Here is a 27,772-nt window from a genome sequence, read left to right on the forward strand (position 1 = left end):
AAGTTCATCTGCTTGGACGTGTAGAAAAAAGGCCAATATATAAAGTTGTATTTTTACTGGACATTTGTGACTAGCTTTCCCTTATTTATTATTTATTTATTTATAGATTTTTCTATACCGGGGTACGTAAGTAACATCACCTCGGTTTACATTCAAACAGTAATTCAGCATTGCGCTTTACAATATAACATAGTAACTGAACGAATACAATACAATATATAACTTTGTATTAATAGAATATAAGCAATATATGAGAGACTGTGGAAATTAGGAAGAGTAGTTGAGGATTCAATTCATTAATAGTAGGCTTTTTTAAATAACCAGGTTTTCAGGTTTTGTTTAAATTTTTTGTGACAAAGTTCCTGGCGTAATTCAGAGGGCATGGTGTTCCATATTGTTGATCCAGCAATAATGAAAGATCGTTCTTTTGTACTAGAGAGTTTAGTCAGATTGGGTGCTGGGATCTTTAGTTTGGCTAAATTCTGGAATCTCGTTGGGCGGGAAGACGTTTTGAATTGTAGTTGATCTGTGAACCAGTGCATATCTCTATTTTGAATGGCTTTATGTATCAGTGTCATAGATTTATAAATTATCCTGTAAGCCACGGGTAGCCAGTGCAAAGACTGAAGAGCTGGAGTGATGTGATCATGGCGGCTTGTGTCAGTGATAATGTGGGCAGCTGCATTTTGCAGCATTTGCAAAGGTTGAATGGTGGCTTTAGGTAGACCCAATTACAGAGCATTGCAGTAATCAATCTTTGATAAAATAGTTGCTTGTAAGACTGTGCGGAAATCATATTGGTGTAAAAGAGATTTAATACGTTTAAGCGTGTGTAGCTTAAAGAAACCATTTTTTACCGTATCCGCGATGAATTTTTTAAACGTGAGATTGCTGTCAATGATGATACCAAGGCTGCGTACTTGCTGTGAAATAGTGGAGTTGTCTTGTGAAATACCAGAGTTGATCAGTATTGTATTTTTTGGAGGTGAAATTATGATAAGCTCAGTTTTATTGGTATTGATAGCCAATTGGTTGTCTTCATCATGTCAATGAAATTGAATCCATCTGCAGGAGCAGGTAGCCAGAAATATAGTTTGAGGAGAAAGCTTTGTGTTTTCTCCTTCTATTGGGTAATTTTCAAAGCTGCTTGCATACATAACACCAGAGTTCATGCTTTTTGAAAATAGCTCCAGGGGGTATTCATGCAAAGGTACACGCGTAGCCCAATTTTTGTGTGCACTTTTGCATGTGCTTACGATAGACAGTCCGGTGGGGGGGGGGAGTAGATGGGGCAGAACTAGGACTTGTGCGCAGACATTTGGGCTCTCAAAAGTCTGCACACAAGTTTCTGTTATGGTTTCAAGGTGTTTGAGTGGATTCTCGGGTACTGTGGGAGATGACCACGCCCATGGGGAGGAGCCCCTTGGGGAGCCACAGTACTGGGCTAGACTCAGGACACACAAACACAGAGTTTTTGTCTTTAATGCACAGCTGATGGCTACCACCAGAGGTGGCAGTAGTGAGGTGATCTAGAGGTAACAGTCCAGGACCCTCGGTAGAGGGAACCCGTCTCGCTGAGATGGTACAGGGAGCTCCAGGCGTGGGTTCCTAGCACGGTAGAGCTGTAGATGAGACAGACTGAGAATTAGATTACTCATTAGATGGTAGCTGTAAGGTTGACGATTCCACCAGGCAGAAGTAGATGGTAACAGGCACCGAGGCAGGGAGAGCAGGCTCTCAAGGAGCGAGTACCTGATTCCAGTAAGGCACCTGAAAAGAAGCAAAGGGCCCCCGCGGAATGGGTACCCAGGTTAGTGAATACCCCGAAGGGCAGAGAGAAAGCTTCCAGCGGCAGCACGGAAGCAGCAGAGTACATTAGACCGGACGAGTCCAATCCTTGCTAACTCAATGAGCTAGCAAACAAGCATAGGCTAAATACCCAGATGGCGTGACATCACTCGAGGGGGACGCCCCCGCGGTTCCCGCCATGACGTGGATAAAGACATGGGTAGCATGCACGCGCGCGCACCCTAGGAGGCCCTTAGGAGAAACATAGCATGAGGCTTTGCCATAGCCATTCTGGGGACGCCAGAGAACACGGCTTGCAGACGCGGCGGTAGCCATCTTCCCAAGATTAGCGGGGAGAGCAGAGAAAAAGGTGAGGCACAAGGGTCGAAGCCGTCTGAGACCGACGGACGCTACAGTTTCCACACAGAAGTTACGCATCGCTAGCAGCGGGTGTAACTTGGGAGTGCACCAGGAGGGGGGGGGGGGGGGGGAGGCGGACTTAACCCCAGCATGTTCAAAGAGATTTTATGTGCATAAAATACTGCAAACATTAGCAGTAAAGTCGGTACATAACATATATGCGCAAACTTTACTGTTACAGGCGGTGTTCTAAAATGACTCTCTTAATGGATTATATATTCAATGAGAATTACCAGATTTGTGGGTATTCCTACTTATGTTTGGCTGATCAAAATTCAGTTCCTTTTTGGATCTTTCCAAAACATCTGAAAAGCATAGATGCAATGGTTTGATTCATCTGTCTTGAGGCAACAAAAAGTGGCCCAATCCGATTCAAATTTGGTGTGAAGGCCAACCAGAATCCATTTGGTGACTAGTTGGGAAAAGCTCTACAAAATCTATGTGTACCTACTCTGGTCATTGTAGTAACGAGCCTTGAATCTGACCACTAAACATCATCCCCAGAGTCACTGAACACAACAATACACTCATCCCTTAGGAAGATTTGTCCTGAGCCTAATTCCTGAGAGACCCATTCACATCACACTGGTCGCTATCCACAGACAGTTCCAAGTTCTCCTGTTGACTTAATAGGCTTTAAATTAACCCAGCATTTTGGAGGACCTCTCAAAGGACTTGTGGAAGCTTTCCATCTTTTTGTATGATGGGGGCAATAATCAAACATTTTGATGCTGGTAAATGAGTGTCTGACCATATAATAATGGAGTTTGAAAATCCCCCCCCTCCATAAATACTGCTAAAAGTAAGCAAGCTGCATGAGAGTGTAAGTCTCACCAAAGGTGAGCAGTGCTGGAGACAGGGGAGGGACAGGGCAAGACAAAAAATTAAATACACCCAGGGATTTCATTTTGAAATCCCTGCCCATACTTTCAGGCACCTACTTTGCAACTACTTCAGTGCAAGCGAAAAATGCATGGATACTTTGTCCCCACAGTAGAAGCACCAGCCCCGGAGTTTCCATTTGAAAATTATATTGCAGCAAGCCTCCCACAGGATTTGTTTATTATCCTTCCTACTCCTTATTTAAACATTTTTGCAGATCTATGTTGATTTTTTCCATTCTTTGTTTCACTGAGATTATATATAAAGCTTCCATAAGTGCTAGTACCCTTCTTGTCAATGCTTGATCTAAAACTTGTGAATTCTGATCCAAACCAATTTAGTATATGCTGTGAGCGACGCACTGGAGAATGAGACTTCAGATCTAGGAGTCGTAATCTGCCTGGTGCTTTTTAAGAGCTTTCAGACTTATCCTGTTAGATATACCTTGCCACAACAATTTTCAGAATGCAGCTGTGAAAAGTATTTATTTTATAACGACGCTTGATAGATACCTAGATTCTGGGGAGTAATTTTAAATGAACATCATTCATCCCATTAAAGTTAATAGCAAGTTCTGCCACCTGCTCAGCTTTTCCAGAGTTAACTAACATTGCTTGATAATTAAGCTTATGGATTTCCTTGATTGTTTTTGCTATTTTGGTTCCCAAGTATCCAAAGTTAGAGAGATTCAGCTGTATGAGATATCTGCTATTAATAGTTATTCATATCCCATTCAATGGAAAACAAAAGGACTGAAACCCATAACTGCTGATAAGACATAAAACCACATCCAAATTAACCTCCAGATCAGAAATTTACAAAAACATATCATTTAAGTAGAATACTTTGTTACAGAGATTACCCACTCGTTGTCCATGTCCACCATCCTTGTTTTTTTTTATTGAATTTCCAAATAAACAAAAGTATACACTTGTACATGGAAAATATTCTCTTAATAATTATTTACCATAAAGAAAAAAGAAACATATCAAATATCTCCACACATCTCTTAGTAGGAAAAGGAGAGACCAAGGGTTTTCAGAGTGAAAAGTGGAAATAAGAAAAAAGGAATTTCCAGAAGTATCCCCTACTTTAACTTAGCAGATTCCCCACAAAATACAATATTAGGAGTGTGAATTCAGATAGGCTCTTAACTGAGAAGGGTCAAAGAATAAATATTTAGAATTTTGAAAATAGAGTAAGCATTTACACGGATATCTTAGGCTAAATCTAGCACCTCGTGATACAGCCTCCTCTCTCATTAAGAGAAATTTATTTCGCCATTCTTCAGTGGACCTAGTTATATCGGGATAGATCCAGATCTTCTGCCCATGAAATAATTGTAATTGAATATGAAAAAAAATCTCAAAACTGAATTTCTTTCTGAAACAAAAGCAAAAGTCACAAGTAATGTCCTTCTTCTCTGAATAACAGTTTCTTGAGTAAGTTCCAGAATATTAGAAATATTTAAAGAAGTATCTTGAGGTTGACTCCCAGGGGTTTCATCCTTAGAAGGCGGCAAATAAATTTTTGTTATAGCTTCATTAGGAAATCTGAGAATTTGAATAAGGTAATTCCTAAATAAATCTTTCGGAGACACCAGATTTAGGTATGGAAAATTCAAAACCCATAAGTTCAAATTTCTTGAAGAATTCTCCATATTATCCAACTTCTTTGAGTAGATAATATCAGATTGAATCAGTTTACTCTGAACTGATTCTACAGACGACACTCTTGTATCCAAAACTTTTATTTTAGTATTGAGATTTGGGATTTGATAACCAGCATCGTTATTAGTTTCCTTCAAAACTTGAGTTAAAGAATGTATAGCTTTCTCTAACAAAGTCAAAACATTCCAAATAGAGTCTAAAGTTATTACTAATGGCCTGATTAAAGAAGGTTGCAAAGTTAGGCATACCTTGAGTTCACAATCTCCTGATTCCGTGGGGTTCTCGCTGCTCATTTCGACTTCAGGCACATGTAGAACTTCCATGGGGCCCATGGAATCCCACAACCGGGGATTCTCCAAAGGCGGAGTCAAAATGGCGTCCCTTCTCAGGGCCTCTGATTTTTGCTCATGGATTTGTTCTCTTATCGGAGAAAATAAAGAATCCGTCAGATTAAGATCAAAAGCCATAAATGGTGGCGCGGGTATCGTCGGCGCACCGTGGCTCAAAGATGTCTCTTCTGCCAATGGAATCGGCATTTGCCCCACGCCGGTTTCAGATGCGGCTCCCCCCTCGAGTGCCTGCAGCAGGGGAGATGCAAAGAATGATTCTATCCGTGCTTGTCGTTGATCAGGTAACGGTGAAGAAGCCGATATTTCTCGAAGTCTAGCTTTCCTTTTAGTATGTGGCTGGCATAGTAGTATCAAAGGAAAAATCTTGAGGAATTCACGGATTGAGCGTCCAAATGTGCACATCAGTCAGAAGCCATCTTGGTCTCTCCCACCATCCTTGTTTCTAATCAAACACAGCAATAGTTTACATCACTGTGGAAAACAAGATGGGATAGTTGGCATCTCTGTCATGTCCTTTCTATATGACATAGGATAGATACTTGTTTTAACCATACAGTAAGATATTCCTATATTAGTTTAACCATTCTGCTAGGTTAATTGTATAATAATCTGATTCATTCTAAGACCTTGGGTCCAAATCCAAAAGCGTTTGATGTAGAAAACAGATGAAATCAAAAGCTCTCTCACTGTCATTCCTTCAAAATTGTATTTAGAGGAAATTATATCAGAAATCTTCCTAAATCTTTGGTTACAGAGCTTCCTATAATAATTCCTGATGGGCCCTGTTCATTACCGAGCCAATTCCAGGCTCTATCCTTAATGCAAGTATTTCAGGCAAAATTGTGTTGTCTGCATTGATGAACCAACCTGGCTCAAACATTTTAACCTACTTTCACCCAGTTTGGGAATTGGTTCCAGCTTCAATAAGCTGTGCATATCGCCATTCTGTAATAGTTTTTAACAAATTTTAAGAGTGGTCGTTCTAGCTGTTCTTCCTAGGTTTGATAAAATTGCATCCAGGAATCCATCATTGATTGGGTTTTAAGGATTTTATAGCTGCAAATATTTCCATTTCTATGAAATCTTTCTAATACTTCAGAATTTGAAATATGCATTGTGCTATAATCTTTTCAATATGTGCTTGTAATACTTTCAATGATACTACTAAAAGGGAGAATAACTTTCAAACAACTCTGCATGGCTGTATATATGTGTGTATATGGCTTGAATGGAGATCTAGGATAGTGTGCCGCCCCAGCATGCGCATGTATGTGTGTTTATGCATGAATACATGCAATGCATTGAAAGCAAGTAGTTCAATGCATTGAGCTTCTTCACCCTGACCTTCCACACAGCGAATAGCGCACAATAAACAAGGCTGATATCAATTCTGCAAGATAATTAGCAGGTGTAAAATTAAGCGAGTTGCCAAATGCACTCATGTCTTTTTTTAAAATAGCAACTTATGTGCGCAACTGTTATCCCCAATCCAGAATGTGCTTAGACTGCTCCCCTTTTTTTTTATGTATGTGTGTACATGAAACCTAAAGTACATGCATACGTCTGAGGTTTTTAAAATAAGGATTATGCACATATGGCCTACATACACATGTATATGCTAATTTTTTACATGCGTAATTCTTTGAAAATTCACCCCAAAATGTTTGAAATTCTTTTTTTTATTCACATCAATGCTACAACCTACGAGTCACTTCATTGCATAATTGAAGTAACCAACGATATTGACATTTAACTCCATCCCGTCATGCCCCAACATTAAATGTAACTTGGAGCCTATTGCATTCATACCTGAAGTGGGTATAGTTAATCCTCATTCTTTTACTTGATTAATTGAATTGGTTTCCTCCATAGTGATGGACTTGAATGTAAGAATTAGTATTATTCTGGCCTTTTCTGATATTTTTCTTTTCTTTTCTTTTACTCAGTAAAAAAAAAAAACCCAAACACAAGATTCCTTCTCAAGACTTTTTGGAAGTTGTATGAAAAATCTTATGAATAAAAACCATTAACAAAACTCAGCTTAGCTAAATCTATAAAGAGTTTTATTATTAAATTTCTTGCTTTTACATGTAAGATCATAAAAGGCTTGCAGATCTTAAAGCAACACTTTCTCAAAGGTATTCTTGAGGTCTAGGCTGCCAGTTTCTCCATGATCATTAGAGAAAATGCATATGTATTTAACATAGTGAAGTTTGGCAGAAGATCTTCTATACACTGTTCTAATACTCACTTCTTTGCTATAAGACAGGAGTCTTGCAAAAAGAGCACACAGGAAACCCTGCCAATCCCTAGGTCTTCAGTCTTCTCCAGTAGACAAATTTCTGCTAATTTAGTTTCCTTACTGCTTGTAATAATAGAAATGTACCGGAAGATTTTGTCGTCCCCCCCCCCCCCAAAGCAGTAAATGACATACAAGATCACTTACAAATGGAGGGGGGAGGAAAAGAACCTTTTGGGTTACTACATTAAGAACATAAGAACATGCCATACTGGGTCAGACCAAGGGTCCATTAAGCCCAGCATCCTGTTTCCAACAGAGGCCAATCCAGGCTACAAGTACCTGGCAAATAGCAAACCACTAAGCAGATCCCATGCTACTAATGCCAGTAATAGCAGTGGCTAATCCTTAAGTCATCTTGATTAATAGCAGTTAATGGCCTTCTCCTCCAAGAACTTATCCAAACCAGCTACACTAACTGCATTAACCACATCCTCTGGCAACAAATTCCAGAGTTTAATTGTGTGTTGAGAGAGAATTTTTTCAAATTTCATTTTACATGTGTTACTTGCTAACTTCATGGATTGCCCCCTGGTCCTTCTATTATCTGAAAGAATACATAACCAATTCACTAGACCTCTCATGATTTTAAAGATTTTATAGTAACCATAAACATGAAATTTAAACCTAGTGTTAGGATTTCACCCATTTCAAAGGCTCACTGTGCTCTGTATTGACCTGCAATGATGCCTCCTCACCAGTAGAGGCCTCCCGTGAACTCCATACAGAGCTATCCAAGCCATCTTGTCACTGGCCTTCAAACTCAGTCTGTGGTGCAGCCTCCTCTCCACCAAGGGACCTCAGCCTGTTTCATCTCCAGCCTTGCTAAGCTCCTCCTCACTGCTTGCACCACACTCAAGTTCCAGCCCTATGTAACCCAGCCTTGCCCATTCAGCTTTGCCTCTTCATGGAGTCATTCTTGGCTCTCTGACCTGGCCTTCTTGCTTTGTGGCCTTCCAAGTCTTTCTGGACCTAGGGGCCTTTGGACTTTTGTTCTTTATTCTTGTTGTCTTGCCTAGTCTTTGTATGGTCTTGTCCCGAGGACCATGTCCAGTCTGTCTTTAGTCTTGTCTTGCCCAGTCCAGCCTAGTAACCTATTCCTGCCTTGCCCCAGCCCTTGTTCTGCATCCAGCTCCAATATCCAGTCTAACCCTGCTCTAGCCTTTCTCTGTCCACACTGCCAGCCTTGCTGCAGCTTGTCCAGACTCACCATGATGTAGTGCTGCCACAAAGGCCTACAGGCCCCTAGAACCCAAGGGCTCAACCTGAGGGGGAGGGGGCTGGCTAGATGGAAGACTAGCTACTGTTTAACCCAGAGTCCTGCCTTGCAGTCCTGCCCCACTCCTGGAGTGGGTTACCCAGATTCCCGCATCTGTGACACCTGGTTCGGAGGTCTAATCCCCACTGTCTAGAATAATTTGTGAGATACATTTGCTGGCCTTTTCTTTATTTAACCATTTTGTTCCTCTATGACGCCTTTTTTTGACATGACCAAGTAACATTCTGCCATTTTGTTTCAGTGTTTAGGCTTGAGGGGGATGGTGTGCATGAACAAGCACTATGGGGGAAGGGAAGAAACTGGTTGTGTGTAAATAACAAGTGAAGATGTGGATAGTGTGTGCATTGCGTTTAGAGAGAGTTCTCTGTGCTGTGCAGAGAAGAAGTAGATGGATGTGAGACTAATATTTGTCAGCTCAGCAGTTCATACAGAAAGTCTTTTTCTAGAAAGACTGACTGCCAGATTAAGACATGCTGAGGTCCTAAGCTGTGTCATTTAAGAGACCCCGTTACTTGAAAAGTAAAAAAACCCCAAAAAACAAAACTCTTTAAATTTAATAATTTTTTTTGTTTTTAGAGAGTTCTCATAATGCAAGGTCCTGAGCTATAGTTTAGGTAGTCTAGGCCTAAATCCAGCACTGATAAGGGGCTTAAGGGCTCAGTGCTTCCTCTTCAACTGGAAGATATAGCAAAACTTTTAAGTAGTGTGAGGAAGGGGGTGGTGCAAGGATCTTGAATCACAGCCAAAAGACAAACTATATGTTTTATCTGCTGCTCTATCCATTGCTGAAATGTCCTTTTAAAACTGAAATGAGATATTTTTACCATTTTTTTGAATACCGTACCTGCGCACTGGGTCAGAATAAGGGACGGGGTAGGTGAAGTTTTATGCCAGAATGCAGGGAAAATGTGACAAGAGATGCACAGTAAAATCTTTACAGCTGCAGGAAAGGAGTTGCACAAGGAGAGACCAATGCCCTGGCAGATAGTGAGCTCCAAGCCTGTTTTAATCTGTGGACTTTTGTACCAGCTACTCTGTGAAGGAGTGAGTCAGGCGGTGGCTAGAAGGTGGGACAGCAGTTTTACGGAAACCAGCCTATGACCCAGAGTTTTACTTCATGGTTAATATACCAATAAAAGCTAAAGGAAATACTACAAATAAAAAAACAAAAACAAAAAAAAACAAAAAACAAAACCCCACCTAAACTGTAGGTCCTGGTCTGCAAACCACAGAGCTGCTCTTGTGTGGTCACCTGTCTCCCTTGTTCCTCCTCGATGTTGAGAGAAGATCCAGGTTATTTCTAGACCTAAAGGGTTGCAGAATGATGTTCCTCTTTCCCCCTCCTACACCCACATAGGCTTTCCACACCACAAGCTGAAATCTTGACAAACCTCTTTCTGGAAAAAGGAACCAGTCTGTCTTAAAACAGCATTTCAACATAGTTTTCCTGAAAGCTGGCTAGTTAAACATCCTCTCTGCCGCTGTACAGTAGATTGCATCCTGGGTGTTTGTTATTAAGTTAGAACCAATTCAAAAGCTGATTTAGGTTGAAATGTTTCCTGCAGACATGTAGCAGTAACACCATACACCCGTAGAAAAATGCTAGTTTAAAGGTTCAATTTTGATGAACTTGCCAGCTGATAAACCAAAATACACGGCAGGAGTTCATTTTCACAGCATTAGATTCCTCTGTCATCCATTAGTGCTATAACCAGTAAAAATGTTGCACGGCAATGTACCAACGATACATTACGCCCACTAGATTAAAAACAGATTTACTAGAGCTGGCCTCCCTGGTTGAGCTATAGCACTGCAGTGCAGGAGATGAGTGAAAGTTTACTGGCCCGTGGTTCTAGAAGAAATGATGCATTTTAGAGGCCAAGTTTAGGGGAAGACTATGACCTGTACAGGAGCAATCTCAACTGGCAGAAGGGCAAGGCTGACAGTTTCTGTTGTATTGATGATGTCCCCTTCCAGTCCTTGTTTGCTGAGGGAACCTGATGTGGCTTACTCAGGTGGCTGGAGAGAAGAAGGGAAAGGGAAGTAGCCTAGAAAACATGGTGAGAAAGAAAACATTTCACAGTTGAATGTTCTTGCCTGGTCATCTGAAATATATAACCAAAGGTAAAGAAATAATATATAATCAAAGAAGTAAAAAATTCTACCCTGCCCATGGAACATCTGATGCCATTCTTTGGGTTTTCAGCTGAAGTCAGCAACCCTTAAAAATATTAGAAATCTAGATGTCGTCAGAGTGTGTGTGTCTGTATATATCTATATCTGTAAAGAAGAAAGAAAAAAAAGGAACATGTGTGTGCCTATATACCACCTGGATGAAAAAGCCAGTGTAACGTTTTGGCCAGCCGCAGCATACCCAAGCATCGCCTCAGCAGCAGGTCCTCCTGTAGCCTTGCAGTGCATGTTGCTTTCCTTGTCTTGCTTCTCCTTGCCTATGTCCGTCATGTCTTGGCCCCTTCATGTCCTGCCCCGGTCTTATATGTCTATGCCTGACTGCTGGTTTGACCTTGGCCTGGACCTAGACTAATCTTCTGGAACTCCACCTGCCCCAACCTCTGGCTGGACTTCGATGGTACCTGATCTCCACCTGCCCTGATTTCTGCCTGGACCTCAACACCACTTAATCACTGCCTGCCCTGAGCTTGGCCTGCAACTCGACCTCACCTGATCACTCCTTACAGAAACCTTGCCTAAGCCCTGCCGGCTTCTGGAAACCAAGAGTTCAACCTGCAGGGAACAGGGCTAGTATCGGTGAAGCCGTAATCCCAGTCCTTGCAAGAGTATTTTCACCTGCTGTCAGATTGGGCCTACTGGGTTTGCCTGCTAGGTTGCGTCAACCATACCACAGCCAAAGAGCTCACATCTATGACAGCCAGTTCCTAAATTTACAATCATGCAACTCATTGCAACTGGTCTGGTCAATGCATAAACTCACTGCAATGATTGTGACATCACCTCACAAGTCCTCTAATATTTTTAATCATAACTGGCTGAAAAAACATCCAAATAACTGAGATAAAAGAAAGGTGTTAAAACATGCTTCTTAAATCCACACATAATGTAGCTGTTACGATATTTATTGGGCTAATAATATTTATCTAAAATCCATTTCTCAAATAGAAGTCTAATGTTGTCTGGCAGTACAATGAAATATCGGTTCTCCCCCCCCCCCCAATCCAATCAAAATGGTGCATCTGTATTGACAATGGTGGAGGTATCTGGACAGAGGATGGCTTGGGGGCAGGGAAGGGGGGAAGCTTTTTAGAGTGGCTGTTCATAGTGCCTTTATGTTTTTATCTATGTTTTTTTTTTTTATGACAGCATTTTCAGCACCTTTTCATTGGCTGTATACCTCACACTAATGGAAGGCCTCAATTGATACTAAATTGTATTTTGTCCTTGCATATACAATTTTTAAAAGCCATCTCTGAGTAAAAAGGTGCTGTCAGAAAAATTACCCATCCATAACCCAGCTAAAAGTCCAAACAGGGTTTCACAGCACCTGAGCTATGAACCATCTTAAGGGAAGGCGTTCCCGCCAGGAGCATGTCTTAGGCAGGATGACGGAATGGGACACAGAGATTGCCTTTCCCAGTCCACACGGATGCTTTGCCTCAGTGGTGGTTTTTCATAGGGAAAGCACTTTTTGAAAAAAAAAAATATATCGGCACAGAGACTGCATTTAAAAAGCAGAGTGGGCTCTTTGGAAACTACCCTACTAAATGTCTGGGACTATAATAGGGCTTGACCCAGATTCTCTAAAAATGAAAGGGAGAGGCAAGTAGCCAGGAAGGGAAGGGGGAAGGAAAATTATTTTTAGAGAAATCTGGGGTATAGTAGACTAAACCAGATGAGCACTTTGTTCTATAGTGGACTGCAGCAGGGCCTTCACGCTAGGCCCTGCATTTTTAGATAAAAAGTTTTAACTTAAAGGATTTTCCCCCCCTCCCTCTTTCCAATAAAGTAGAGTGCTATATTTTTAGTGCTTTACACCTCCAGATAGTATTTCAACCAAGTTACACATTTATGGCTAAGCGGCAATGCTTTTTTGACAGGACACAAATCAAATTCCTGAGCTGGATTTGCTGGAGGAAATTGTTTTGAAAACATTTCCGAGTCCCATAAAAATAAAACCATACCCTGCAACAAAGTTTTATTATCCTCCAAACAACAAATTCAGAGTTTCAGTTCTGCTTCTATTAAATTTAAATTCTTCTAGAAGTCTTCCATGTGATGTTTGTAACTGGGAGGGTTCAGTTAAGTGCAAAGTGTTTTGATTTTATCAATGAAATACATACAATTTGTTATTCCCAGTTCTCTTTTGAAATAGCCGATGGTGCTGTGGCCCACATCTATAACTTCTTTGTATTGGTTCCCATTTCCAATGCAGTACCACAGACCTCCACTTGGGGAAGTATGTACTTAGAATGTTCCCCCTGGGTGCACAATGGGAGAAAATCTATAGGATGCTTGCTCTTTAGCTTTTACCTTGCCTTCCTTGCAACTGGGGAATCCTCTGTACTTAGCCGAGGGGTCCCTCGCTGAGGATGCACAGGGATGAAAGGTATAGAGGTAGGCTGGCACCAGTTCTATTTTGCAGTGCTTCTGAATTCCACTGGTCCATGAGCACCTGCAAGGAGGCAGGTCCAATGGGATGCCACCATTCAAGCTGACCAGTGCTTGAGAGAAGGTGGTGCCCATTCTCCGTGACACTTTTGGGGAGCTGCCTACTCTGCCTAGCCATAAATTTGGGACTGAGGGGAAGACTGTTCATTTTTAAATCGACAATAAAATGTTTATAGGTTACAAAGGTGTTTTTCACACCATTTTGCATTAAAACAGTTTATCTTGGCTGTAACTCAATCTGACATTGCTATTTTGTCTGTACAGAGACAGAGAGATTACAATGCTCAACTTCACCTTATAAAGGTAAAATTAAAAAGGACAAAAGGAAGAGAAAACATGCAAAAATCTTTTTTTTGGGGGGGGGGGGATTCTGTTGAATACAACATAAATCTAATAAGACACGGGTGGGGGAGTCAACACAACCAACAGTGAGTAAATCTGCACTTGGGAGCTCCATATGTGACTGGACCAGACTAGAGATTGTTGTTCTCAGTGGTTAAGAGGAAAGGGAATAGAGAATCTTACCCATTTGCTTCTATCTATTCTCATGGTTGGTCCCATTGATTCCTAAGTCCCCCAAAGAGCAAAGGTTGGAGCACCGAATGTGTTAGCTGGTAACAATTGAGTGGAAGAGCCTATTTACCCCTGAGGTCTCTTTTAAGCTCCAACAGAAGATTCCCTGGCCCCTTTTCCAATGCATATATAGACAGCCAGCAATAAGTCCCTGGGTAGACTAGTATGGGATGATGATACAATAGTAGCCTCGTCAGCATTAGAGAATGTGCAGGACATTGAACAAGGCATACGCCTTGCATTGAGGGTTGAGTACAATACCCAGATGGAAGAATCCAAACCCAGCCTGTGAAGGGGCCTGATGAGGAGAGCCCGGGCAAAGTACATCGGGCTATGCCAAGTTATGAATGTCTGCCCGTCCCTATAAAGTGCATTCTCTCTCCCGTGCCCAAAGCCCACCAGCATGGATCTTTGGGGGAATTTGGGCTTTGATCTCATGGATCGAGTCATCTCTCAAAGGCTGCACCTCTCCATTTTGTGATTTTTCATTGACAATCTTTTCTAAATTGAACTTGAAAAATAAAGTTGTGGTATAACATGATCACCTGCAGCAATGTGAGAATGATTTGATATTTCCATTTTATTCAAGCTACAAATGCTGCACTTATTAAAAACAACCAAGCATGTCATAATAAAACAGATATTAGAGGAAAAAAAAACCCAGAAGGAATTTGTGATTATATGGACTCCCTAAATCCATTACTATGGCACCACTTGAAATATCAAAGTATTTTCTTTGCTATAGAAATAAGTAGTAGTAGATTTTGAAATATCCTGCAGAGGCTTTTCCACTGGTGTTTCAGGTCTACTATATCTTCCTTTCTTTTAAAAGGAAGACTAGATGCAGATTCAAGAATTTTGGCCAACAGTTTGACGATGAATAGTCTAGACTTGACTGCAATGTTCTTAATCAGTGCAGGAACCTCAGGTTATGAGGGCAGCCCTTTGGTGACATTTGCCTTGGAGCCCGATAGAGACTGAGACCTAAAGTCTTTTTTTCACAATAAAAATGTTGGATTTTTTTTTAAATTCTAAAGTCAGGGCTTATCTGAATTTATGTAGATGGACTCATGACAATTGTAACTCTTTGAGTTATGGACAGCCTCTGGGCAGTATGGGTGCAGATTTCTTTTTAAAGCTTCCTGCTAAGTGTATAGTTTACAGATGAAGGGGTTTGATACATGCTTTTTTAATTCTTTGCAACTTCAGAGCTTTTTAGAGAGAAGACCTGATAGTGTACATCTCAGTTGGGAAGGGGTTTGTGGTAGTCCACAGTGATGTACAATTACTAACTTCTGTCTGCTAAAACTTAGGTGGTCATTTTATTTACTCTTTTGACTTTTCCCCTGGAATGTGGACTTGAATGTCTGAATGATTATTTTTTCTTCTTTTCACTCTTTTCCTTTGAAAAATGTATTTCTAGCCATAAGGATTATATTTCCCCTGACAGAGAAGCCTTTTTTTTTTTTTTTTTTTAGTTTTCCTGGTTAAACTGTAAAATTCTATAAATGTATTTAAAAAAAAAACCCCCACCCAAAATAGAGAACATAAAGGCAGATAAAGACCATATGGCCCACCCACATCTCCTGCTCGGCTTTATAGATTCTTCCTCTCTCTCAAAGAACCTCTGTGCTTTTTTGAATTCTGATACTGGTTGAAAGTTTGGCAGCTAAGATTCAATGCAGTGTAGTGCCAAGTATTTGGGGTGCAGAAATCCAAAGGCACAGTAGGTGATGGCGGTGCAAAAGACTGATGGGCACAAACCAGGACTAAGAGCTTGGGATAATAGTAACTGATGATATGAAGGTAGCAAAGCAATGCAACAAGGTGGTGGATAGGGCCAGAGGGACGCTGGGCTGTAGAGAGGTATAACCAGCAAGAAAAAGGAGGTGAAAATGCCTCTGTGCAGGTCATTGGCAAGGCCACACATCAAGTACTGTGTTCAATTCTGGAGGCCGTAACCACAAAAGATAGAGATTAGAAGCAGTCCAGGGAAAGGCAAATTAAATGGTGTGGAGTCTACATGAAAAAAACATACAAGATGAGACAAGACCTAAATATGTATATGCTAGAGGAGAGAAGACTTTTAAATACCTAAAAGGTATTAATGCACAAGAATCAAACTTTTTCCAAAAGTAAAGGAAAGTGCAGGACTAGGAGTCGTGATATGAAACTGCAAGGGCATTGATTTAGGAAAAACATCAGCAAATTTTTCACAGAAAGGGTGGTAGATGCCTGGACTCCCCACCCCCCCCAAAAAAAAAAAAGTGATGGTGAGGAATGGAATTCATGAGTGTGGGATAAACAGAGTATCCTTGGTGGTAGAGGAAAGAAATGAAGAACTGGGGTAACTTGTGCAGAGTAGCAGTTACTACCCTAAAAGCCTTGCTGGGCAGGCTGAATGGACCACTTTGGTCTTTATCTGCTGCTATTTACTGTATCTCCACCACCATCACCACCACCACTGAAGAGCTGTTCCAAGCATCCATCACCCCTTTGCTAAAGAAATATTTCTTTGAATTACACTGGAGTCTCTACATGTTTAGATCTTTGTCTGTTCCCACATGCTTCACCTTGAAGGCAGTTAACCATTTTAGTAGCTGTCTTGGGGACAGTCTATGGATAATACTGATTTTGTCTTAAACACAGTCACTTTAAAACTGAGTCGTCTTCATTTTAGTGGGGGGGCATGTGGGGTTTTTTTGGGTTTTTTTTAGTTTACATGGAAATTGGGGATTTGAAGAACACAGCCTCTTTTATTTCTTTCCGATTGCTGCATGGCACGCCTCTCCTTGCCCTGACTGCACTGAGGCACGGTTCAGTGGAAGCTGTCAGTTGTCCTATCCGGGTACCAGGAGGGGGACAGATGGCAGAAAGCAACTGTTGCCGATTCTTAAACTATCAACTTCTCAGTACTTTTCGTTTTTTTTCTCTCTAGTACTGGCAACTGCCTTCGCCATTCAGGTGAAGACTCCTCCGAAACTTGAAGCAGCCCGAGGAAGAAATGTCACTCTGTCATGTTCCTATGAGACAACAGTAACTGACAGAAATGCAGCAAATATCCAATGGAAGAAAATTCTTCCCACTCAGGTAAATGAGGAATTTTATCCTTCTCAGAAAACAGGAGTTGTTTGGGATTTTTTATGATGGGGGGGGGGGGGGGGGGGGGGATATTCTGGTTGGAGGACCCTGCAATAATTGATGATTGGGGGCATTGGGGCAAGAAAGTGTCTGAACAGTCTTGGGGAAAAGATTATTCATACTTCTGAATCATTGGTTTAGTGGGGGGGGCGGGGTGTTTGCACCCCTCTTTTTTTTTTTTTAATTCTTCCATCTTTGACCACCCCTAAACCTTTAACCCCAGCTGACATGGCTGGATCACATTGGACATAAGTTGCTGGTTTAAATATCTTCTCCTCCATCCCCCAGTCCATGCCATGTCCAGGACAGAGAGATGAAGAGATCCAAGCCTCAATCTCTCGCACTGCAGCACCACACCCTGAACCATGGAACCAGCCCCCAAGTCCCTTTCTCAAATAGTTTTTGTTTACTGAGTTTTAAAGGAGTCTCATTGGAACGCTCTAAAAATGATTTATCTCCCATACATTATGTGATGGCTCACAAGCATTCAGTTAAAATTAACTCAGGATGCATACTGGCATTGTCTGAGAGCTGACCCTGATAATCCATGAGGCCCATTATGGAGATTTGAAGTGGTCAGTAAAATGCTCCTTCTTGATTCACAGTTTTGATGATTACTTTGGACAAGTTCTCTCTCTTTTGGTCAGGTACCTTTCTCCTGATCCTCTGGGGTTTCAGTTCATTTGGATCTTACTGAATGTACAGTGTTATGAGCCTTCATTTGCAACACCCCCACATCTTCCTTCCCCAATTTTTAACCTTCTTCCTTCTAGAACAGCCATCGTAATCTTTGGTTAGGGCGTCATACATCTGCTCCCTACTGAATACATGCACCACACATCTGGACAGTTGGTACCACTACAGATCAATGGCTATGATATCTCCTCCCCTTGCCATGTCCGGGGCTGTGAGTGCTGCCTCTACCTCAGTAATAGCTCCAGTCAGTCCAACATTTAAGGTAAGGGTTGGAAAGTGAACCCAGCTCTCCTGCATGGCATCAGGCTGACTCAGGGATTATAGACGTTCTATGAATGCTGAAAGAATTTCTGATGGCAACAGGGAAAGTTCTTTTCTGAAACTCCTTTTGAGGTGGTTGCAATGGCTTTAAGGTCCTAGACTTGCTGCTTTATTTCTTTTATATATAGATATATATAGATATAGATAGATAGATATAGACAGATAGATAAATCACACATACCCATGAAAATGTAGCCCAGGCCTTTCCAAACTTAGGGGGTCATTTTCAAAAGGGATGGCATGCGAAAAGTCCCTTTTCGCGTGCGATATTTAGATCGGGGCAGGTTCTGGGTGGTTTCCGCACCAGAAGGGGAGGAGTCGGGACGGCACTGGGGTGGATACTGAAGACGTCAAAAAGGTAAGGGCCCTTTTCGCCGCCAGTTTCGCACCCAATAGCACCACCTTTTACGATGGCGCTATTGGATGTGAAAGCGGGCAGCGATAGCACCGTGGAGGTGCGATCGCTGCCAGCTTTCGCAGGCCTGCCCCCCGCTTCGCCACCCCACCCCCGTTATCGCTAGATTGTCTCAGGTCTGTGACCTTAGAAAATCCAGGCTTTGTCCTTGAGACCCTCCACCAGGTTTGGTTTTCAGGGTCTCTCTCTCTATATATATATATCTATCTCTCTCTATATTGCTACATGTAAACTGTACTTTTGAGTGCTTCATCAATAAGAGATGTTATGTTTAAGACCCTCGTGGTATGCCCAACCCTCCCAACACAGTTATTTGTGAAACATGGCCCCTGTTGGGGAACCCATGGTGGTATATAACTCAGACTCAAGATGTTTTGGGTTATTTACGTCTGCTGCCTGACTTCAGATGTTTGAGATGTTAAAAAGTTTTCATTAAATTTTAAGTACTGAAGCATTACTCCTTGTTTTGAAGTTGATTAGCAAGTTGAAAGCTTGCTTATGTGGCATACCTTTTGATTACCGATACATGGAAAAAACGTATCCACTCAGCCTAAAACCCTCTCCTCAAGTAACAGCTAGAATCCAAACCCCCCATCCCCAACGTCAAGGCCTGTTTTATCCAGTGCGTCACAGGCTGCTTCAGGTAGAAACTGCACTGAAGAAAAATTCCCGCAGAATCTCCATTTATCAATCCCCCATACCCTAGCAACAAATGCTATTCTCCAAACATTTGTTTTTAGATTTAACCTGTTGCTTGTTGAGAATTTTAGGTTGAGGGGATGTGTTTAATTTGTGGAATGAGACTGTTTTGCACTACAATGAATGCCAGCACAAGTATATATTTTTTCTGTTTTATAATATCTGCTTTGCTTTTTTTTTTTATTATTTTAAAATGTTTTGAGGCATAAACTATTGTAAAATTGTTTGGTGTCGATTAGCTTGTGCTCTAGAACTTGTAGATAATAGTCTTTGGTTTGACATTATACCAGTGGTTATAAAAAGCAGAGATAGGTATGAGACACCAGAGTCTTTTTTAATCTCTATGATGTAAAAAAATTATGATCAGTATTCCATGCCTAAACATTTTGAGGAATTTTTTTTTTTGGATATCAGGTAAAAAGCTTGGTTTGCTGGGCATTAAATTATACAAATTAACTGGTTGCATAAACAAAACATATGCAACTACTGTTGATACATATTCATTGATTATCCTGAAAAGCAGTCCCAAGGACTGTAGATGGGGAAACTCTACTCTAGCGAATATAACTGTGGGTCTGATGGTTACAAAGGGTTTCCACATCTTGGAATGGAAAAAGAAGCTGGTGACTGCAGTATTTTTTTTTTTTTTTTTTAACGTAGGCTTTTTTTTTTTTTTTCCAGGAAGAAGTGATCAGCTATTTCTTTGGCTCCAGCTCCATGACAACCACAGGAGACAGTTACAAAGACCGAACGGCATTTACTGGAAAACCAGACACCAACGATGCCACCATCACCATCAGCCAACTGACAATGGAGGACAATGGCACATACCAATGCGAACTTACAATTCCCCAGGACCGCAAGGGCCACACATTCTCCAATGTGGATCTCCTTATTCTAGGTATAGCATTAAATATCCATGCTTCTCTCAACCATTAACATTTTGAAAGGCAGGATTCTTAGTGAGTTGGCTAAGCCAACCCAACTTCCAGTCTTTGCTTAGCTCATTGTTTTATTTCCTTTTAGTACTGATTTTGTTGTTTACAACTTTGCTGCTGCTTAACAAGCAGGACCTACGGTTTGTAGCACTGACTTCTTCTCCAGATAGAGAATCTTAAAGAGTTAATTACACAGCAATCTCATTCTGTGCTCTACTCATGTTTTTCCTTTGTATACCGAGATAGATATTTGTAAATCTTATATCCTCCCTTATAGGCCCCCACTAGTTTTTCAAAAAAAGAAGGAATTAAAGTGGATAGGTGCAATAGGAATAAAAGCAGGACGGACTCAGTTTGTCCCCTATGGCATGGAGCCAGCAGCTTCTCCTTACATCCATGATGGCTTTGGGCTTCTTGTAATATTTTCTAGTCTTTTTTTTTTAAATAAATTATTATTACAGCATGTGATACTAAAAACCAGCTTGAAATACAGCTTGCAGTGAAGAGGGATTTTAGAACCTGGATATCACTTCAGTGCTGGGAAAAATAGTGGAAACTATTCTCAAGATCAAAATCACAGAGCATATAGAAAGACATGGTTTAAAGGAACACAGTCAACATGGATTTACCCAAGAGAAGTCTTGCCTAACAAATCTGCTTCATTTTTTTTTGAAGGGGTTAATAAACATGTGGACAAAGGTGAACTGGTAGATGTAGTGTAATTGGATTTTCAGAAGGCGTTTGACAAAGTCCCTCATGAGAGACTTCTAAGAAAACTAAAAAGTCATGAGATAGGAGGCAATGTCCTTTTGTGGATTACAAGCTGGTTAAAAGACAGGAAACAGAGAGTGGGATTAAATGGTCAATTTTCTCAATGGAAAAGGGTAAACAGTGGAGTGCCTCAGGGATCTGTACTTGGACCGGTGCTTTTCTTGTTTATATATATATATATATATATATAAATAAAAACAAGAAGACCTTCTTGAACACAGTTACAATGTAAACTGATGTGATATTACAAATTGAACACAGGTATATAAAAACGAATAAATAAATATATATAAATGATCTGGAAAGGAATACGATGAGTGAGGCTATCAAATTTGTAGATGATACAAAATTATTCAGAGTAGTTAAATCACAAGCGGATTGTGATACATTACAGGAGGACCTTGCAAGGCTGGAAGTTTGGGCATCCAAATGGCAGATGACATTTAATGTGGACAAGTGCAAGGTGTTGCATATAGGGAAAAATAACCCTTGCTGTAGTTACACAATGTTAGATACCATATAAGGAGCTACCACCCAGGAAAAAGATCTAGGCATCATAGTGGATAATACTTTAAAATTGTCGGCTCAGTGTGCTGCAGCAGTCAAAAAAGCAAACAGAATGTTAGGAATTATTAGGAAGGGAATGGTTAATAAAACGGAAAATGTCATAATGCCTCTATATCGCTCCATGTGAGACCGCACCTTGAATTCTGTGTACAATTCTGGTCACCGCATCTCAAAGATATAGTTGCGATAGAAAAGGTACAGAGAAGGGCAACAAAAATGATAAAGGGGATGGATCAGCTCCCCTATGAGGAAAGGCTGAAGAGGTTAGGGCTGTTCAGCTTGGAGAAGAGACAGCGGACGGGGGATATGATAGAGGTCTTTAAAATCAAGAGAGGTCTTGAACAAGTAGATGTGAATCGGTTATTTACACTTTCAATTAATAGAAGGACTAGGGGGCATTTCATGAAGTTAGCAAGTAGCACATTTAAGACCAATTGGAGAAAATTCTTTTTCACGCAACACACAATAAAGCTCTGGAATTTGTTGCCAGAGGATGTGGTTAGTGCAGTTAGTGTAGCTGGGTTCAAAAAAGGTTTGGATAAGTTCTTGGAGGAGAAGTCCATTAATTGCTATTAATCAAGTTTACTTGGGGAATAGCCACTGCTATTAATTGCATCAGTAGCATAGGATCTTCTTAGTGTTTGGGTAATTGCCAGGTTCTTGGGCCTGGTTTGGCCTCTATTGGAAACAGGATGCTGGGCTTGATGGACCTTTGGTCTGACCCAGCATGGCAATTTCTTATGTTCTCTTCCACCCACCCAGTGGCTCCATCCAAGCCAGAATGTGCAATTGTCGGGACAGCAGAATACGGCCAGGACATCCAACTGACCTGTGCTTCCAGGGAAGGCTCCCCAGTTCCTACCTATGCCTGGCAAAGTTTCACACCACAGAATCAGCTTCGTCAACTACCTCAGACAGCGGTGATAGGTAAGGCAGTCCTATTCTGTTCAAGGATTATGTGTGAAACTTCTCAAGTTGTTCACCTGAAGCCCTGGGAGCAGCTGCTTTCCCCTCCCATCCTCCCCCTTCCCTCTCAAAGAATGCAACCTGACAGGGGCAGTTTCTGACACATCCTCTGTTACATTACATCAACCAATTTCAGCAGGTTAGCTTTAAAAAGGACTCCTGCTAACATCATGCCCTGGAGGTTCAGAAGGATAGTTGAGAACTTCAAAAACAAGTTGGTGAATTAACATTGGAAGGAATTAGTGCATGTAACATTGAAATATTGCAGAGGACTATTGCAGGCTGAGGCTCATGTGGGGGGGGGCGGCGGGCAGGTGGAGTGCAGAGTTCATTTCTTAGTGGTGCATCATCCCCAGTCCCTCCATTAGGTGGCAGCAAAACCCAGAACAGATTCTGGGCAACAATGCCACTCACGCCTAGAAAATAAGCATCAAGCAAGCACTAAAGGACTGTGTACACTCCAATTTACCAATTGTAAACAGGTAGTGCCCTTGGGAATTTGACACAGACGGTGCAAAATTGTGACAGGAGGGGTAAACTAGTTCAAATCAGAATTTGAACCCTTTGCACAGGAAGCTTCTTCCCCCTTCCTTTCTTATAAAATCACAAAACTGTTTTCATCCAGTTTGTCCCTTTCTTTTTTTAATTGTAGGTCCTGATCCTTTTAGAACCTTCAAGATGGAGGAGATAGAAGGTATTCTGTGGCAGGCGAGAGGAGTGAGGCAGGCTAGAATTGTTGGCAGCTATTTACCTACTCTTAACCAATTTTTTAAATGGTAAAATACACCATCAGCATTATAAAAAAAAAGGTTACATGCTTACCCAACACTCCTTTCTTACAATACAATCAGTGTTTCCAAGGCCAAACTCCCTCTTTTCCTCCTTCCCTCCATGCATTTTTACTGATCTTCCATTAAACTACTTCCCTCACCCACTTAAAAGCATTCAAATGCTGGTAACTTTCTCTCTTCTCCCACTCCGAGGACTGCAGCCACCCTGCACAGGACACAGGGGCAGCTGTCCCTAAACGTGCCATTTTGGTTTTGCAGCGGGAGGACAGGTGACACTGAAGAATATTTCTGCAGAGACCAGCGGCTTCTACATCTGTACCGCCACGAACAAAATTGCAAAAGACTCCTGCAACATTACCGTAGCCGTGATACCCCGTAAGCACCAGCTCCTGTTTAGGGCCTATGTTGTAACTGGATTTTTTTATGCAGCTGGGAAGGTGTGGGGAGCACTAACACTATGAGCCCTTGGTGGTGGAATTAGGGAGTGCTCATTCATTAAAGAAAGGCAAGTTTACAAGGTAAGAAGGGGAAATGGTTGCTATTATGTTTTATGAGAGTTCCTAAGTAAAAGTAGGGTGGTTGAGGGAAGGACAAGGGTTGCTGCTAGACTATCTTCTTTAGGGGAGAGAAGGGAAGATGCTGCGTTTGTAGGAATGCAGTTCAAGAGATACAAGGAAGCTGACAATTTTCTTCTTAAACTTTCTACTTCTGCAAAGTTTTTAGGCCAAACAATTTCAGTAAGTGGTTCAGGCATCTTTCTTCCTCTCTGCATGCTCTCTGGCTGCTGAGTCTCTTGCAATCCCATTGGCATAGTCCATGGATTACAAAATGGTGAAAGGTGGTGCTGATCTCATTAGGGCAGGTAACATAATAAATGACAGCAGAGAAAGCTCAGCGAGCCTGCTCAGTTATTCTGTCCACCCTGCTAAGGCAGGGTGGACAGAATGGACAACCTGGAAGTTGTCTCTTGATCTTATTTCTTTCCCCACTTCTTCCATACAAGTTGCCAATTTAGTTCTCCCCAGCATCCATCTCTCTCATACCTATCCACAAAGATTTGTAATACCAGTAATCTAAATAGGCAATACTGGCACAGCCAGTACCTAGGCATCTGCTCTCCTAAGTCCCTTGCCTTGAGAGCACTTCGGTTTCTATTACTAATTTACTGAACTTGAAACTAGCTCTGCATGATAGCATCAAACTTGCAGCCTATGATCCCAGTATGAACAGTAGCTATCATTACTAGTGAGCCTCCTAACTCCTTTGTGCAACCTGCCAGACAGACCAGGCTATATAAGAGCACCTGTGTTTCCACTAAGGCTTTTAGTGATTACAGAAGACACAGGGATACATGGATACTCTATCACACTAGTGGCCTCGACAGAAAAGTAATAGAACACTTTAAAGGGATGGTACTTTTCATAAAGGTCCAGTTCACACCAAGCTGCATATAGGTCAGTATCTGATGGGATTACATTGTCTCCTAAAAACAGCTTCCATGAACATTGGCTTGTATGCTGGTATCATTGGTGGATCAGTGGCTGCTGTTATCATCATTGGTATCATTGCCTACTGCTGCTGCTGCCGGAACCGTGATGACAAGGAAGACTATGAGATGGCGTGAGTTCTTGTGCTCAGTGAGACTAGAAAAAGTTCTAGAAGGCTTAAGGGTATAGCACCTAATGTTTGGAAGCTCTTGCCCATGGAGCGCAAAGAAATAGATAAGTAGAATGCTTATTTCTGAGGGCTTTAAAAACCTAGAGCTCACTATTCAGCACCACTTAGTTAGATCTGTCCAAACTTATCTGGCTAAGTGGCAGTGTTTAAAGATCCAGCCACTGGGGTAGATTTTATAAATCTACGCGCGCGCCTACTTTTGTTCGCACACCAGGCCCTCCGAGGCCGCTCTGAAATCGGAGCAGCCTCAGAGGGAACTTTCATTCTACCCTCCAGCCCTATCTAAACCTTCCCCCTACCTTTGTTGTTAAAGTTACGCCTGCCAGAGGCAGGCGTAACTCTGTGTGCGCCATCACCCGACTCGGGGGCTAGTCCAGAGGCCTCCGGACCAGCGCCATGCCCCAAAATTCGCACTCACCCGACATGCCCCCTTGCGAAGCCCCGGGACTTACACGTGTCCCGGAGCTTGCGCGCACCGCTGAGCCTATGCAAAATAGGCTCGGCCCACGCAGGGGTTTTTTTTTTTTTTTTTTTTTTAAGAGGGTTACGCGCGTACCCCTTTTAAAATCCGGCCCACTATTTAGCCAGCTAAAATAGTGATCTAGCTAAATGGTGAGCAGGATGAGGGTCTAATGGAGCTACTTAGCCAGCTACGTTAGCCCTGCTATGGAGCAGGTCTAAAGTTAATTAGATAAACTTACCCATCTAACCAAATGGATGTGGGTAGATCTAGGAACAAGGCCACACCACTGCAAAGCCCCAAGTTAGGCGTATGTGTTTATCCAGCTAACTTTCCAATATCTACCGTGTTAGTGTTCTGATTATGTGTTAGAAGAAGGGACTACAGCAAAAGAGCATAAGGTCCAAGTATCAGTGATTAAACCAAGTAAAAGGCAGGTAGAGTATAGGAGTAGTTGTAATGGTCTAAAACAAGATAAGACTTTTAGGGCCCTGTTTCATTTTGTGTTTAAATCTGTTCATTAACTTTCTACAAAACTAGTTACATGCAAACCTGGCAGCTGTGGCTCTGAAACCTGTTTCAGTTTAATTGAATTTATGATAAGATTACAGTTTAGGTTGATTGCTGTAATCTGCTTTAATTTATTTATATTCTATCTTTCCTGATTTCATTTGGCATGGCTGAGGCCAGGGCTGCTACACTCTAAAGATTCTATTTACAAAGCATTTTTCCCCATAAGCCCAAAATGAGAGAAAACCGTGAGTAAATTAAACCCTAAACTTGTACCTAAAGTAATGGAAGGTGCTCTGGGTTGCTGGGATTTAGCAAATGTTGCTTACCTGTAACAGGTGTTCTCACATGACAGCAGGATGTTAGTCCTCACATATGGGTGACATCACAGGATGAGCCCTGTACGGAAAACTTTTCGGTCAAAGTTTCTACAAAGCTTTGACTGACACTGGCACACTGAGTGCACTGAGCATGCTCAGCCTGCAATTATCCCTGTGAGCCACAGGTGTCTCCCTCAGACTCGTCTTATAGCAAAAAGCACAAGCGAAACTAAAATAAAAATAAAAAAAAAAACTTATACAGATCCAACTCCATGGGGTGGTGGGTGGGTTTCGTGAGGACTAACATCCTGCTGTCCTGTGAGAACACCTGTTACAGGTAAGCAACATTTGCTTTCTCACAGGACAAGCAGGATGATAGTCTTCACATATGGGTGAGTACTGAGCTGAGGATGCCCAAGAGTGCATCAATTGCAGCCAAGATGCGCGAAAGGCGCAATGACGGGGGTGGAATTTGGGACTGAGGGCATCCTGAAACCCTTAACGGGTTGGTGGAAGAATGTTAGGTAGTTAAACAGAAAAGAATAGGAGTAGACGGACTGGCCAAACATGGAGCATGCCGGCTAGTTGTATCTAAGCAATAATGGCTGCGAAGATATGGAGAAAGTTCCAGGTTGCAGCCTGATAAATATGTACAAGCAGCAGCAGCCGAAGGTAAGCTATGAAGTCTGGGACGGACGCAACAGAGTGTGGTTACATACAGTGTTGTAGTGAAATGCCTGCTTGTTGGTAGGAAAAAGATACAGACCGTAAATTAGGAGGAATAGGTCTGTTTGCCCACTGGAACTCGCAGCTTGTCCCTTGCCACAGAAGGAAAGAGGTGGAATTCCTATGGAGTGTGGTGCGGTCTAGATAGAATGCAAGTGCACTATTACAGTCCAATGAGTGGAAAAAACCCTCTTGCTTTGGTGAGAGAGAGGTGTTGGGAAAGTGGGCAGAGTAAGTGAGTAAGGTGAGATGCAACGTCTACCTTAAGAAGGATATGAAGTTGAAAACGTAAAACCACATGATCACAGAGGAATGCAGGGTTGGGTGAGTATGTAACAAGGTGTGTAACTCACTGACCCTGTTGGTAAAAGTGATGTCTATGACCCATGGCAGACTTAAGTGAGAGGAACGGAAAGGCTCCAACGGAGAACGTATGAGTCTTGTAAGCACGAATTACATGTCCCTTTCCGTGACTAGTGAAAACGGAGGCGGCTTGATCAGTGGATAATCCATGGTAAACTGACGCAGAAGGGGTTGACAATCGGGTATCCCCACTCCCAAGTGGTACACCAATTGGAACTGTGGTGTACCCATGTGAAGGATGTCTGGGGAGCAGAATCTGAGAGAGTAAGAAAAGAGTGGTGTAGAAAAAAGAAAAAGGGTAAAACCCTTTTGTAAGCATCATGTGGTAAATCATGCCATTTTGAATGGTAGGATTTATGTGTGGAAGGTTTTTGTGGCACTACCAGTACCTGAGAACATCAGTGAGTCTATGATATGAGACTGACTTGTGAGAAGGCAAATTGGTTACTGGTGTGATAGACCGAGAAGTATGGGAAGCATACTGGTCTCGGCCAGGATGTGGGTCT

At 41.8% G+C, this 27,772-nt stretch overlaps 1 protein-coding gene across 2 annotated transcripts in view; it reads left to right on the forward strand.

The window, feature by feature from the left end:
- The window catches only part of GPA33 (glycoprotein A33), a 37,418-nt gene that overhangs the window by 3,906 nt on the left and 5,740 nt on the right, over positions 1-27,772 (forward strand). The window contains exons 2-6 of one of the 2 annotated variants that reach the window (XM_029578970.1): positions 16,844-16,995; positions 19,859-20,078; positions 22,216-22,380; positions 23,469-23,585; positions 24,704-24,830. In XM_029578970.1, the coding sequence (XP_029434830.1) occupies positions 16,844-16,995; positions 19,859-20,078; positions 22,216-22,380; positions 23,469-23,585; positions 24,704-24,830 (781 nt within the window). The remainder of the gene's footprint in view (positions 1-16,843; positions 16,996-19,858; positions 20,079-22,215; positions 22,381-23,468; positions 23,586-24,703; positions 24,831-27,772) is intronic. The other variant, XM_029578971.1, reaches the window with a different exon arrangement.

This window comes from Rhinatrema bivittatum, chromosome 15 (genome assembly GCF_901001135.1).
Source record: "Rhinatrema bivittatum chromosome 15, aRhiBiv1.1, whole genome shotgun sequence".
Classification (NCBI taxonomy): domain Eukaryota; kingdom Metazoa; phylum Chordata; class Amphibia; order Gymnophiona; family Rhinatrematidae; genus Rhinatrema; species Rhinatrema bivittatum.